The 14,220-nt window shown below is 44.0% G+C and overlaps 3 protein-coding genes and 1 long non-coding RNA gene across 4 annotated transcripts in view; all 4 read left to right on the top strand.

The window, feature by feature from the left end:
• Positions 1-4,263, top strand: part of LOC132452964 (phospholipase D1-like) — a gene marked incomplete at its 5' end in the record, with an annotated part of 11,725 nt that extends 7,462 nt beyond the window's left edge. Inside the window, 1 exon segment of the mRNA XM_060045798.1 lies at positions 4,179-4,263. Within this exon segment, the coding sequence (XP_059901781.1) occupies positions 4,179-4,263 (85 nt within the window).
• An 862-nt stretch (positions 4,264-5,125) lies between these two features.
• Positions 5,126-9,554, top strand: LOC132452136 (eukaryotic translation initiation factor 5A-1-like). The gene is made up of 4 exons (XM_060044543.1): positions 5,126-5,341; positions 5,755-5,859; positions 7,186-7,317; positions 8,396-9,554. Exons 1-4 carry the CDS (start codon positions 5,177-5,179, stop codon positions 8,459-8,461), a joined length of 468 nt encoding a protein of 155 aa, XP_059900526.1. The 5' UTR covers positions 5,126-5,176; the 3' UTR covers positions 8,462-9,554.
• On the top strand, positions 5,866-7,063 carry LOC132452138 (uncharacterized). Its single transcript, XR_009524246.1, has 2 exons — positions 5,866-6,402; positions 6,449-7,063. It is a non-coding gene; the product is annotated as an uncharacterized LOC132452138 (long non-coding RNA).
• A 663-nt stretch (positions 9,555-10,217) lies between the features above and the next one.
• Positions 10,218-13,802, top strand: rpl22l1 (ribosomal protein L22-like 1). Its single transcript, XM_060044544.1, has 4 exons — positions 10,218-10,375; positions 11,071-11,187; positions 11,899-12,020; positions 13,202-13,802. Exons 1-4 carry the CDS (start codon positions 10,367-10,369, stop codon positions 13,344-13,346), a joined length of 393 nt encoding a protein of 130 aa, XP_059900527.1. The 5' UTR covers positions 10,218-10,366; the 3' UTR covers positions 13,347-13,802.
• Positions 13,803-14,220: the final 418 nt, after the last annotated feature.

Here is a 14,220-nt window from a genome sequence, read left to right as displayed (position 1 = left end):
CTCATTGTTGATTTAAGATGCTATTTCTTGCTGTAGGGACTTTGACATATCAAAAAAAAGAAAAGAAGCAAATCATACTTCTCTTAACGCAGATCCCAAGATCTTAACTCCAATTTTTTTTGGATCCATAGGTACACAAGTGATGCATCACAAAGCTTGAATTTTTAATAAAATCTTTTGTACCTTTTTTACCATTTTCTTTTTGAAATATCTAACATTAAATTCTACCAAGACAAGAGGATGGCATCACAAAAGACAGAGATAGAGTCACTTAGTCCTTATAACAGTGTAACCTGGAGAACAACAAAGTGTGTAGATATTGTAATGTTGCTCTCTCTTTCTCACACACACACACACACACACACACGCACACACGCACACGCACACACACACACACACACACACACACACACACACACACGCGCACACACGCACACACACACACAGACACACACACAGACACACCAACATCTAAACACACACAGAACTCAAACCAGAGCACCAGTTTTGCCAAAAAGAATTTGGCCCAGTTTCCAATCTGTGGCAGTTCCTCGCGCATCTCCCCCCAACCACTTAAAACTTCCACTTTCCTGTGTATATTGCACTTGTATAAATACACATTTATACTGTGAAGGACCCCAATCAACTGCGCAATCTGACACTGCAGATTATGTCAGAGTAGTTGTCGGGAAAGATCCAACATTCTCTTCCCTTCTACAGACTTGCGCAGATTGCTAAACTAAAACGTAGTTAAGGATCTGTTGTTTTGTCCTTAGTTACTGACATTCAGGCGTGATGTACATCGCCTGTGTGTGTTGTTCATGTCACTAAGTGGTTTAGCTCGATGCTAGTATGCTGGGTTGTCTAGTCGTCGAGTAGAATAAGGAGGAGCTTGGACCCGTGTGATGTAATTCTTTGCCCGACTAAGGGACAACGGTTCCACTGCCTAGACTGACAAATGGGAAAATCAAATGGGAGATAAAAATATCTTCCTAAAATGCCGACAGGCTGTTTTGAGGTTTGAATACAGATTTTGGATGTGGCAAAGAAACTGTTGAAAATCGCTAGCATGTCCTAGCTTAGCGCTTCAACGTTTGATTCTCTGACCTTTGTTGCAAGGCAATTCCATACTTAATTAGGCAACAAATAAATGTTTTAAACTGTAGTACTCGGACTGATAAAGATTTCCCCCAGTGGTGTTTCTAATGTCACGTTTTAACGATTTAAAATTATACATTGTTTCTAAAAGTTATTTTTTGTTGCTTTTTTAGTATGAAGAAAGGAACCAACTGGAATATATACAAAAGTCCAAAAAAACAACTTTACTTTACCCTACAACCCAGGCTTATATTATATTATTTGTGTTCATCATTTTAGAGTTTGGGAGGTAGTAGATTTACAATTTTAAATAAAGGCATAGCAACAATTCTGAACATGTTTGCACAAGGTACTCAACCAATGCGTACAAGAAAAGGTTCCATATTATTCCATACTTATTTACATTGGAATGTTTCAAGCAAGTACACTGAGTAAGCACGTACAATATGTTCTCAATGTCTTACCCGATGACTGTTTAGTACTAACTTTTTATTTTTGACACACATTTGAGAGTTTATTGTTAAACATTTCTGTTAAGTGAATCGAACCTAGTCCCTGGTTTCGTTGGCCTGTACCTCCATGCCCACAAGCGCATTGGTTCAGTGGGATGGAGGAAGCCGTTTATGGTGGACTAGATAATAGTGGATATCAGGCAGATGGAAAGAAGCACAGTTAAGTGTTTTACGGAGAAGGCAGGCAACGTTCTGGGACCACAGATTTAAATATATATATGTAAAGGCATTTTAGCTATATCAGCATTCATTTTACAGAAAGACAAAAAAATAATTCATGAGAAATCTTAGTTGTCTTTCTACAGCATAAAGAAAAAAATCTATAATAATTTCTAAAAACAAATGTAATGATGATGATAATGATGAAATAAATACAATGTTTTTATTGTGGTATTATTGGTATTCAGTTTTTTTTATGTACAAGACCGATGTGCGTGTGCGTGTGTGTGTGTTAACGTGATTATGCAGGGGTACGTCCCCATAAGTATTTAGAAAACATGCATGTGTCTCTCCCCCCCCCCCCTAATAAAAACATAAGAGCAGGGGACTTTTATTTTGAAAAATAGACTCACTCACCCTCTCTCACACAAACATAGACTATCTAATATTTATTTTTGACGTGAGTATATGCCATATGCACATTTTAATTGATCGACCGAATCATAAATATTGAAATCAATTAATCATTCCTGAGAGCCTAACTGCATTTTATCCAACATATTTTGAATTGCCATATAGTGCCTGAATTTTGTGTTATCCTTAACATAAATAAAGCAGAAATCTGCACATAAAATTGTACCAGAATGCTGGAATTGAGGTGTGTCTACACAACATGCTGCTGCTGCTGCTGAACCTAAGCTTCCTTCAACAGCGGCTTGGCCTTGCATTATAATCAGGTCCAGTCAGGTTCAACTGCCCCGGGCTATGGAGGAGAGGGGGAGTCTCAAGGGAGCTATACTATAGCTCCCCTCAGGTACAGGGAGCTAACCTAGGTGCTGAAATGTTAAACACTGTCACTTATCGCGGTGGTGCTGAATTCCGCATGGCCATGTGTTTCTTAGGGGAAAAGGTTATTGCCAGAGAAAGAATAAACAGAATAGATATAATCAATAACCAAATAAGGAGAGCAGGCCACAGTTTTACTGTTACTAAGTAGGATCTGTAAGTAGGTTGCTGGCCATACTTTGCCTGACCAAAAAATTCCAACATATAACTGTTTTATGTGTATTTGCATTTATTGTAAATTGTCTGCTTAATTGGAGCACATTTTCTTATGTGGCCAGATTGTCACTAACAATTCCATAATGATTTCTTATGTAGCCTACCTTAATAATAATAATAATACATTTAATTTAGAGGCGCCTTTCAAGACACCCAAGGTCACCTTACAGAGCATATAGTCATCATTCAAAACTATGTAAAACAGACTAGGAATAAAAGGAAAACAGAGGTTAAACATGAAAAATAATAATAATTAATAACACTCAAAGACGCCTAAAGTGAAGGGGGGACCTCACTAACCACCACCAACCTTGGAGACCGTCCTGCCCAATATTGGCACGTTATCAAAGGTGTGACTCTACCTTATTTTTCAACTGTCAACAGGCAGGGTTGGGTTATTTAAAAGTTCATCTTAACCTTTTAATTACCAATCCAGCCTGTCTGCCATGGAAAACATACCATGTCGTTTTGGTAAAGATTTTAACTATAATAGTTTAACTGAATCATATCTGTGTAAAAAAAAAAAAAAGAGAGATGCATCTGTTCTGACGCACATTTTGATCTTAAATTTCATCAATAATCTCCCTTTCTTTTCTACACTAGTATATTTAAACCCAAATCGGTTGCATGTTGTTCATCAAACCTGGCAACCCTTTCTGTTGATGTCTGACCGGAAGCTCAAAACGCCCCTTTCCGCCCCGCGGATGCTGCAGTAAAGTTGGTCGCGCCTGCGCTCTGTCCTCTTTTCTGGAAGGTAAGTGTGGCATGGCGCGTGTTTCCGTCTATGGGCATAGATCGAGAAGTTAACGCACTTTTAAAAGAGAAACACACGACACATTTCAACGAAAACGCGTCGCTAACCAAACCGCTCTCATTCGGGATAACGTGTCCGGAAAGAGTTTATTCGTGTGCTGCTATATCCCCGTAGATTTGAAGCGTTGGTCGGGGTGTGGATCCCGTGTTTTCGCTCCGTTTTCGCCCGTTCCTTGTTTTAATCGAGGCGGCGCGAGGCCTTCCGCGCCTTCGGGGACGAAGTTGCTCGTCATGCTCCCCGGGACTCGGGTCGGTAAACCCGCGCCGAGCCCCGGGCACAGACCCGGGTTTACCCACTGGTGGTGGATCGTCCCGTACGTAAACGCATCACAATGCTATGTAGCCGGTGGCTACATGGAGGCGTGCGGCGTCACGATATCAAGCGCCGTGATTAGGTCACTTTTCGCCTTTACGTTGCCCGAATTTGTAAAACCGTTCCCGAGTCACCGGGCGTAACATCGGGCTTTCCGCCCGGCCCAATGTAAAGCCGTGTTTGTCAGGCATGTGAATTATTCAGCGTGTATTGTGTGACAGCCACATGGGCCCCTTGAGGTCCCGGGGCGGGGACCTGGGGAGAGGTCTTGGTGAGGCCCCTGTGGGTTGCTGGCCCCTCTCCTGATCAGGGCTATTTCCAGCCGAGTGGCCGGTCCACGTTTACTAACGGTGTAGCGAGGTGACGGGTCAAATAACGCATAAGTTCACACAAACGACTACATGAGTTGTTTCGTGGCCGAGAGTCGGGGTCGTTTATGCATCATTGGCTCTTATGGCGTGTTCGCTACGGACTGAGTCGCGCCGTATAGCCCACACCAATCATCAGATGCACTTGTCGTGTGTCCACTGTAGAACAGATCCCTGGAAGTGACCTGTGCACGAAGATCTTTTACGGTGGACCCCCTACTGTTCTTCGTATGCGAACTGTTGACATTCTGCACATTCCCAGTCCCCCGTTATGTGTGTTAAAGTAAGCGGATCCCTTAAGGGTCACGTCGAAGAGCTGATCTCAGGGATCGATGTTTAGGGAATAGTTCCAGTGAAGATCCTGCTGGCCTCGGTAAAACACACCCTTCTCTTACCCCCAGCGATTTATTGAAATGTTGCTACGCATTCAGTATTGTTAAACTGCCCGTAACCTGCCAGTAACTTCTCCCAGATCTCTTATCTGCGCCTCAGTCCTCTAGTCTGTGGGCATACGCAGTGGTGGGTAGACTCATGATCTAAACTTGATTGTTTGTGATCGTTTCTGCTGCGGGTTGCAAAAGTCGTAAGCAATGTCCGCGGTGCCCTTAACACTAAATCTACTGCTTCATAGCGGTTGTGTGTTAACCGATGTGTGATATCACCTACGATACGTCTATATCTTTTTACAGTCTATGCCCATGGTCGGGAAGGATCTCCTTATCTCAGCCAACACGTTCCTTTGTGTGTTCAGGCTGAAACAAATCATAAAATACACTGAATGACCATGTCGTGGTTAAATGTAACGTCGGTGTTTTACCCCATTGCCCTCCAGCCCCCTTGTCCAACGCACCATGGCAGAAATAGATAACTTCGATGCTGCTGATTCCGGCGCCTCCAACACCTTCCCCATCCAGTGCTCTGCTCTGCGCAAGAACGGCTACGTGGTCATGAAGGGACATCCCTGTAAGATCGTGGAGATGTCGACCTCCAAGACTGGCAAGCACGGACATGCCAAGGTACAGTGGATGGGGACTTTGACCTTTTTGGGGGGGGGGGGGGGGGGGGTTGTGAAACACCCCTAAAGATGTAAATTCGCAATCCCGAACCAGTCAACATCTTTTATCAGTTTTCTGCTTATGAACTTGAAGTAATAGTTTGTTTTTCTAGTGCTGGCGAAGTTTAAAATTGTATTTGGTGGAAGTAAAATGGATAGATATCAACTTTAATAATCCCCTGGAGGGAAAAATCCTTTGTTACAACCGCCCAGCAGTATTAATGCAAACAAAAATAGACGCTAAAGTAAACGCTAGAGTAAAGTTAAACGGGGCAAACAAAACGAATGGTATATACAATATAAATTATAAAGTGTAAAAATGTAATCAATTATTACATTAATACCGTTTTATTTTTCCGTCACTTTGTGCCGTAGGTCAACCTGACCGGCATCGACATCTTCTCCAACAAGAAGTACGAGGACATGTGCCCCTCCACCCACAACGTTGACGTTCCCCACATCAAGAGGACAGAGTGGCAGGTGGGTTTGTGTTCCCCGTAACGTCCCCCGGACCCAGCCGCTCTGCTGGGCTGTCGCAGAATCTACACGTTCAATTCAGGGCGTTTAGCAGACGCCTTTATCCAAAGCGACTTGCATATATTTCCCGCTGTCAGTACAGTTGGGATGTTCGTGGAACAAACTGCCAAACACTAACAATTGGTAGGCTAACCCATTCTCTGTAAACAAGGGTAAGATACTACACTATGCTAAGGGATACTTTTAACCTCTTACAACATACATTATGTGAGTAAGACAGTGTTTTTAGGAGAGTAGGGGCGGTAAGGGGAGAGGCTGTTGAGTCCAGGTGAACTCTGAACAACTGAGTCTTGAGTCTCTTGTTCAGGGTCCAGGTGAACTCTGAACAACTGAGTCTTGAGTCTCTTGTTCAGGGTCCAGGTGAACTGAACAACTGAGTCTTGAGTCTCTTGTTCAGGGTCCAGGTGAACTGAACAACTGAGTCTTGAGTCTCTTGTTCAGGGTCCAGGTGAACTGAACAACTGAGTCTTGAGTCTCTTGTTCAGGGTCCAGGTGAACTCTGAACAACTGAGTCTTGAGTCTCTTGCGGAAGCTGGATCTTCTAGGAGGAGACGACTCGGACCCCAGCCCAGACACTCGACCCTTAAAGGGGCGGTGGTGCCCGGTTTCCTTTCTCGTTGTGGATATATCCTACTGTAGAGGAACTCATTTTGCGCAGGTGGAATAAGCCATTAGAAGGTGTTATTTGTCTATTTCTACAGTTGACATTCTTTGCGGTGTTGATATGAAACATGTGGGATTTGATTCACCGTCCCCTCTTGTCATTTTGCTATTGGAAGTTTTTCTATGTAATAAAATAGTTGGAATTAAAACATTTTAACAGAATGTAAAGACTACCATTACATAAATGTGTTGATCCAAATGCAGGAAAATCTCCTCTATTTATAGCACAGACTGTTAAATATCAGGACTGTACCGCACAGATTGGGACACTTTGCCACCTTAAAAAAAAAGGCTTAACTAAAACACTGGCTCAATAATGAGCATCTTATAAACCTGAAGGCGCTTTGAAGCTCCATCCTTAAGGAGGGGCTTAAGATGCTGTCGATGTGGACTGGTATTTGCATTAATACTACTTTATGGATGAAGGCTAGAACTGTAACGAAACTGGTTGGATTAGCTGCCACTGTAACAGGGGTCTACCTGACTCAGACCGCAGGTGACTTTCACCATCGCAAAAACACTCGGTTCTGAAAAACTGATGCTAGAACTTGGAGCGCGGGTACTGGCATTGGCTGCTGATCTAAGGTGAGCCGTTTCCCTCCCCAGTTGCTGAACATCACCGACGGCTTCATGTCCCTGATGTTCGAGAACGGAGACCTGCGGGAGGACCTGCGTCTGCCAGAGGGTGACCTGGGCAAGGAGATCCAGGCCAAGTTTGAAAACAGTGATGATTTCTTGGTGAGTTGTGCTGCGTTTCGTTTGGGTCCTTTCGCTTGTGCTCTCGACCGGAAAGCGTGTTTTTCGGCTTAAAGGAGAAATCCGGTGTAACAAAGTACTTGTGATATGTTTGGTATGATGACGAGTTGGAATGTTCGTTTTGGAGCAAAAAAGAGCACATATAGACCCATTCTTCAGTTGGCTGTTTTTAGCCGATTCTACCAAACACTATAAACTTGGAACGATAGGGGCATGTGTTATGGTAAAAACTAAATCGCTATTTTAAATGACTTAAAAGGCTAGAAGTAGCCCGACACTTCTTTGGTAGTATAGTAAGGGTCTTAACATATAAAACGAGGCATTGATAAATTTGTAAGTGTCCTGATAGTTTATTATAAAGGACATTTTATACACCATCAGTGGTTCACCCGTCGACGCCATCTTGTTTTTAAGACTCGATACGTCGATTGACGAACACGGAGCTTGCATGCTGCTGACGGATGTCACAATCTCCGTGTTCGTCAATCTACTTATCGAGTCTTTAAAACAAGATGGCGTTGACGGGTGAACTACTGATGGTATTGTGTGTATAAAATGTCCTTTTTAATAAACAATCTGTACAAACGAACATTCCAACTCATTATCATTCTAAACATATCCCAGATCCATTTGACAACGGATTTCTCCTATAAATATCCAGTTACTTGTCAAGCAAACATTAAACAAATAATCCTTACCAAGATGTAAGTGTTTATGTATTTTGGTAAAGTTTGGCAGCAGGGCAAATTATTAAATAGTCCAAAGCTCTGACTGACGCTTATTATTTAGACTAAAGTAGTCAACATCGTAAACATTCTACAATGATCATTGCTGCTCCCGAGGAATATCGGGACATCTAAACTGAAAGTGATACGTACAGCAGCGTAGCGCTACCATGGCGATGTGCGATTAGAAGAGACTTTAATAAATCAAATGCGACTTAGGTTTGTGGTAGTCACATTGGAAATGGTCCCCGTGAAGATCGATGTTCTTGGTCTTATTTAGAAATGTTCTTTATCAGGAAGCCATTTGTAATTGGATCGTTTCCCCCCCCCCCCAGGTCACTGTTCTCAGCGCCATGGGTGAGGAGTGTGCCGTCTCCGTTAAAGCCCTGTCCAGTAAATAAGAAGTCACGACGTCTTTGCTGTCCTGGTCGACAAGTCCCACCCACATCTAGTCTCCTGCATTCTCATAGGTCATTAGGTCATCAAAGTACCCACCTTCGGACAGTCTCTCAACCTCACTCGTCCGTTATAATTGCTCATTTCTTTAAGGGTTTCTTTTTTTTTCTCCCCATGTATTACTGCAGCCGTCCCGGGCGGACCCAGCTGACCGCCCGGGTTTTGTTTAATACGTACTCCTTCATAAAGTGTCTTGGAAAACCATTTTCATCGGTCGCTCCTCGCTGTTTGTCGTGACCTTCTGAAACTTCGGTCTCACCCCTCGCGTCCCCGGGCGTCTCGGTGACGACAAGAACCGGCTTTTAGTTTTTATATATATATACTATACATGTTTTATATATATATTCAAATGTAGCGGGTGGTGTCTTGCCTTTTCGTTGGGGTTGGAGGGGGGGCGCGACGGCTCGCCTGCTTATGAAGAGACGACACTGGTGAGGAGAAGAGCCCGAGTACATGACTGAAACCTGAGTTCCAGCCTGCCACCCCTCTGCTTCGCAGCATGGCCCAACACCCTCTCTCCCGAGGGTTCTGCTCTCGACGAAGAACCACCTAACACCGGGACGGCCAACCACTGGCACTAAACCGGCCCTCCAGGGTCATCCAAGCTTTCCAAAGCGCTGAAAAAAAAAAACAAACAAAACAAAACGTACTTCCTGACAAAACAGAAACAAGCTTCAGTGATTTTTATTTTTTTTTAATTCTGTCAGACCTCCCCACTCTGGTCGGTCAGTGTTTTTGCAGGGGCCTGTGAACTTACCTCTTGGCTACCGGGTGTTGACCTCGGCCTGTCCTTGTCACCCCCCCCCCCCCCCTCGGCCCAACACACTACGGGTCTTCGGTGCGAATGTTCCTCTGGGATGGTGTGGGGAGGGGGGTCTGAGTGCATGAGGGTCACTATCAGGGAGTCGGGACAGTGGGGAGGGATGAAGGGAGGGGGGGGGTGGTGTGTGTGTTGAGTTGCAAACTTATTTTGTTCACTCGAGGCCTTTGTCAGCTCACAGGAAATGGCAAACAATTAAATGGATGAAGAAAAATAAATGCTTTGGAGTATGTCTTTTTTTTTTCACAAAAAGAAAAATGCATAACTGTTACTCGACCTGAATTAGTTAATATAAAGGTACACACAAAGGTCCTTTCGCTTGACATGTTTATATTACCAGAAGGCCCATGTATAGGATTCTGCGATTTAAACATAAGATACACTCCAATTTTTAACAAAGGCTAACGTGTATTATAAGCATATGAAATGCACATTAAAGCATACATGCCGATTTAGCCAACCTCTTCTCGTATGTGTACTACTGGAATAACCTGGATTGCCTGCTGACAAGCCTGGATTACTCGAGGGACCAACACTGGCTCATTTCAACGCCTATTGAATCGTAGGCCCCTAATGAGTTGTTGGGACACATGAACAGGGTGTGTGCACATTCCTGCAGCCCAGTCACTGGCGCTGGGTCGAAGGCCAAATTCTGACGCATCGTTAGACTAGATGGGACTTCTGTAATTTGCCTTCGTCTTAAAGCTAATGTGTTTCAAAGCATCAGGCGCCACAGACCCATTGCTGTATTTGATAAATGGGAGCTTGATAAAGTCTTGATTAATATACATTAAAAGATTGATAGCAGAAAGGATTACCACTAAGTCGATTTCATCACTGAAGACAAGCGGCGTCTTGTCATGCTAAAGTTGAATGAAATTAAACAAATGAAACAACGTTGCATCAATGATGCATGGCCCTGCCGTCATCCACGGCTTCCGCATTCGTCGAGGCACGTTCCGGTGACGTATGTCCTCTTAGGTGAAACTTCCGGTTCCGTCGCTCTCTTCCTCGCCGCCCAGCCCTCGACATGGCACCGGTATGTACCACGAGTCTCTAAAATGGTGTTTTCTTGAGGGAAAAACACAATTTACCGTCACGTCTGTTCGATATCCAAGCCGCGATCAAATGTGTCGACTTTTCCCTTCGACTACGCAAAGTTTTAGTCGGTAGATTTAACTTGACATCGACACGTGTCCCTAGTATGTGAACCCTATATGTTCCCCTAGCTAATGTGGCTAGCCCCGCTAGCTAATGTGGCTAGCCCCAAGTCCCGGGTTATTTTGACATTGTCATGTTTAACAAACTGTCCCATATAAATTATTTTCCTGAATGCTCTGATTAACTTAGAAGTAATTGCTATATTAAGTCAAAGGAACGCTTTGTATGCTATGTCGATGCTACATTTAATAACGTTATGTGATTTTTTTTTATGACGGTTCCGTTTTTATAACTTTTTTAATTGCTAAATATTTTTGTTACATTCTCCAATTAATCTTAGAATTCAAATCAGTTAAAATACAAAGTTCATTTATTTTTCGTGTGTGTTGCATTGGCAATTGAGTGATCTGCAGTCTCCTGGGTTCGTTTTATTTGTGATTAGAAATGAGGCTTTTGTGTGTGACGATGCTGATGCTAAATTTAAACATAATCCTTAACTCTTAGTTAAACAGCTAAATATGTCCATATGTGCAGCTGTCACCAGCCTGTCTCATTCACGTGTTCATGTTACAGATCATCAAGCCCAAGAAGCATCTCTTCCTGAAGAAGTCCAAAAAAGGAGCTTCCTGGAAGTTTACGTTGGACCTCACCCACCCGGTGGAAGACGGCATCCTGGACTCAGCCAACTTTGTACGTGTCTAAAACAAGCCCCTGAAAAAGCACAACACTTATGCCGCTTTTCCACTGCATGGTACCAGCTCGACACGACTCGACTCAGCTCGCATTTTTTGCGTTTCCACCGCGAGAACATGGTATCTGGTACCTGAAGTGGCTGCTTTTGTTAGTACCGCCTTGCTCTAGGTTCCAAGCGAGCTGAGCCGATGCTAAAAGGTGACGTCGGCAGACGGCCGGCCACTGATTGGCCAGAGAGTGTGACGAAGTCACGAGAGCGACATGGCAACCATGCTGGTAACAGCCATAGCAGCGCCGCAGCCAACATATTCCACTTCTTCAACTTCTTCAACATGCCAGCTAATAATAGTAATGTTATCGATGTCCTCCATTGTTATGTGGGTTCTGTCCATGTGTGGGTTGCGTAGGTGTTTGCGTCGCGTACAAAAATACGTCACGGCCCTTTCGCGCAGCCGACCCCGCCCACGTCCAGGAGGTACTATTTGCGGTGGAAAACGACCCGTGCTGCTACCGTGTCGAGTCGTGTCGAGCTACATGTGCGGTGGAAAAGCGGCATAACATACAAAATGAACTACACAAAACATAATGATGTATACAAGTGTTGTGTGACGTGTCTAACACTGTTCATGGACTAGGGTGACCTTCCCTAGCAGACCACAAAAAACTAGGGTTACCTTCCCTAGTGCGTCATTATGCTCTCTCCAATAGGAGACCTTCCTCAAAGAGAGGATCAAGGTCAACGGGAAGACCGGTAACCTTGGCACCGCCGTCCAGGTGGGCCGCATGAAGAACAAGATCAACGTCACGTCGGACAAGCAGTTCTCCAAGAGGTGAGGTCTAGGGGCCCGGGGAAGCTCTGGAGGTCGAGGAAAGGGTTCCGGATGAGATGTTATGCCACCAGGTGTGAGTGGGGTAGCCAATACAAGCAGTTTGAAGAATCTGCCCCCGCTTCTGTTTTGGTGATATCCCTAGTGGGCCTGTTCACGTAGATCAGGGATGGGCAACTGGCGGCCCGCATCCTCACTCAGTCAGGCCCGCACATAATAAAAAAAAAAAAATAAGAATAATAATTGATCGAGTTACAGAAAACTCGGTCAAGAAAGATGAGAAGAATTCATAGAATTCGAAGGCAAACCCATGCGTCTAGTTTGCTTAGAAGCGATATCAGTCATTAAAGATATCCACTTAAGTCGCCACTACAACTACTACAACTGCTTGTTGGGTTTGAGTTCATTGAGTTGTTGCACTTAATGTTGGGCCACTGTTTTTCAGTTTTTTGACTTCATTGAATGATGTTGTATGTGAGCCCTTTGCACTGATACAAATACTGACCATTCATGTGGCTGTTTGAGCATGGAAAACATGAAATGAATGTATGTTGGTTCAATTAACATACCGTACATAGGTTATGATTCTGGATGATTTTTTAGGTAGTGGCCATCCCCAAAATGCACCAGAATACAGGAAATCATATCTACCAAATTCAAAATTGTGTAGCTTCTCTCAGCTCACGTTTAGTTGAAGTGTGCAGTCATGTGGCCCTCCGATGGTTATGATGAAAAATGTGGCCCTCTTTATCATGAAAGTTGCCCATCCCTGACGTAGATGTACACTGAAAGAGATGAGCAACATGTGCTACGGTCCACTGGGAAGGCTGGCAGAATGATCTATCCAGCGTACATCCAGCTGGACCGGGCCACTAAAACACTGGAAAGGGCAGATTTCTTCTAAAGGCTAATCACACAAACACACCCGCTGGCTAACATCACCCCTTAACCATTTGATATGTGAGATGTTTTGCAACATCAGGGATGCATAAATGACAGATTACACCCCTGATGTAAACTATTAGGAAATGATAGTTTTTGTGGAGAATAGTAGTGCCACAGGGATCTTATTCACACTATGTCAATTGCTAGTCCATATTGAAGTATATACTCAAGTCTATTAATGGACCACAAAGCAACTGATCGTAACCATTGCCATCCTCCTCTTCCTCATCATCTGCCAGATACCTGAAGTACCTCACCAAGAAGTACCTGAAGAAGAACAACCTGCGTGATTGGCTGAGGGTGGTGGCGTCGGACAAGGAGACGTACGAGCTGCGCTACTTCCAGATCAGCCAGGAGGACGACGAGTCGGAGGCTGACGAGTAGGGCCCCGTCCCTGGGTGGCTTCAGCCCCTGTGGGGCCCCCATCCATCCATCCAGGCAGGGCTCACACCACCTGCTGACCACAGAGACTGACGGTGTTCTGGAGGGAGGCTTGGGAACGGCGGTTCTGGGGGTCAAAGTGAACTTTATTCCCCCAAATAAAGGCCGGAAAAAAAAACCTCTGTTGTACAGCGTTTTGTTTCAGCGCAACGATGTTCGTTTAACCCTAAAATCTGTTACATTTATAAAGGCCCTTCTTGATACCGAATCAGCTAAGTTTTGGCAGCAGTTTCTTAGACCTTTTAGGAACCATGTTAAGTTGGAGATCGAAAATAATGTGTAAATTGGAAATTATTACCTGCGTTAATTTGACCTGCAACACCTACTTGATTTATTGACTCTTGTCAATGTGTCTTGCTGTAAAATGCATGCATTACAATAAATAAGAATCTTGGAAAAGGGCAGAGGCAGCTTGTTGTAAATGGCATGTACGTTTTGAGTTTGGGAAGAGAACCAATCCTTGTTTTGAATTGGGCCATTCCCAAGATCCCGACGCACTGCCCTGGACGTCCAGTAGATGGCGCTAATAGGCGTTCGAAGGTGAGCCTTCTTGCCCTATTCTATAAATGTAATGAGAAGTTAATGCTCACAAGCTGCATGCAGAGATCATGCAGAAGCGAGTCTGGTAGTTAAAGGACTAGGTAGTAAAATACTATATTCAAAATGGATGCGACTAGACGTGAAAGTGTTGACTAGACGAGTGGAAAGTTGGCGCGCATATGGTGAAGTAAGGTTATTGGGACAGTATTCCACATAGTTTTCCATAGTTTTCTTTGCAGACATAAATAACTTCAGTCAATCCACATAGACCTACGAT

Source organism: Gadus macrocephalus, chromosome 23, assembly GCF_031168955.1.
Source record: "Gadus macrocephalus chromosome 23, ASM3116895v1".
In the NCBI taxonomy this organism is placed as follows: domain Eukaryota; kingdom Metazoa; phylum Chordata; class Actinopteri; order Gadiformes; family Gadidae; genus Gadus; species Gadus macrocephalus.
Note: the sequence above shows the minus strand (reverse complement) of the source record. Positions and strands in the feature narration are given on the sequence as shown.

Coding starts and splice junctions, on each gene's coding strand:
- LOC132452136 (XM_060044543.1), top strand. CDS start 5,177: ATGGCAGAAATAGATAACTTCGATGCTGCTGATTCCGGCGCCTCCAAC. Junction 5,342..5,754: donor GCAAGCACGGACATGCCAAG/GTACAGTGGATG, acceptor TTTGTGCCGTAG/GTCAACCTGACCGGCATCGA. Junction 5,860..7,185: donor TCAAGAGGACAGAGTGGCAG/GTGGGTTTGTGT, acceptor TTCCCTCCCCAG/TTGCTGAACATCACCGACGG.
- rpl22l1 (XM_060044544.1), top strand. Junction 11,188..11,898: donor TCCTGGACTCAGCCAACTTT/GTACGTGTCTAA, acceptor TCTCTCCAATAG/GAGACCTTCCTCAAAGAGAG. Junction 12,021..13,201: donor GACAAGCAGTTCTCCAAGAG/GTGAGGTCTAGG, acceptor ATCATCTGCCAG/ATACCTGAAGTACCTCACCA.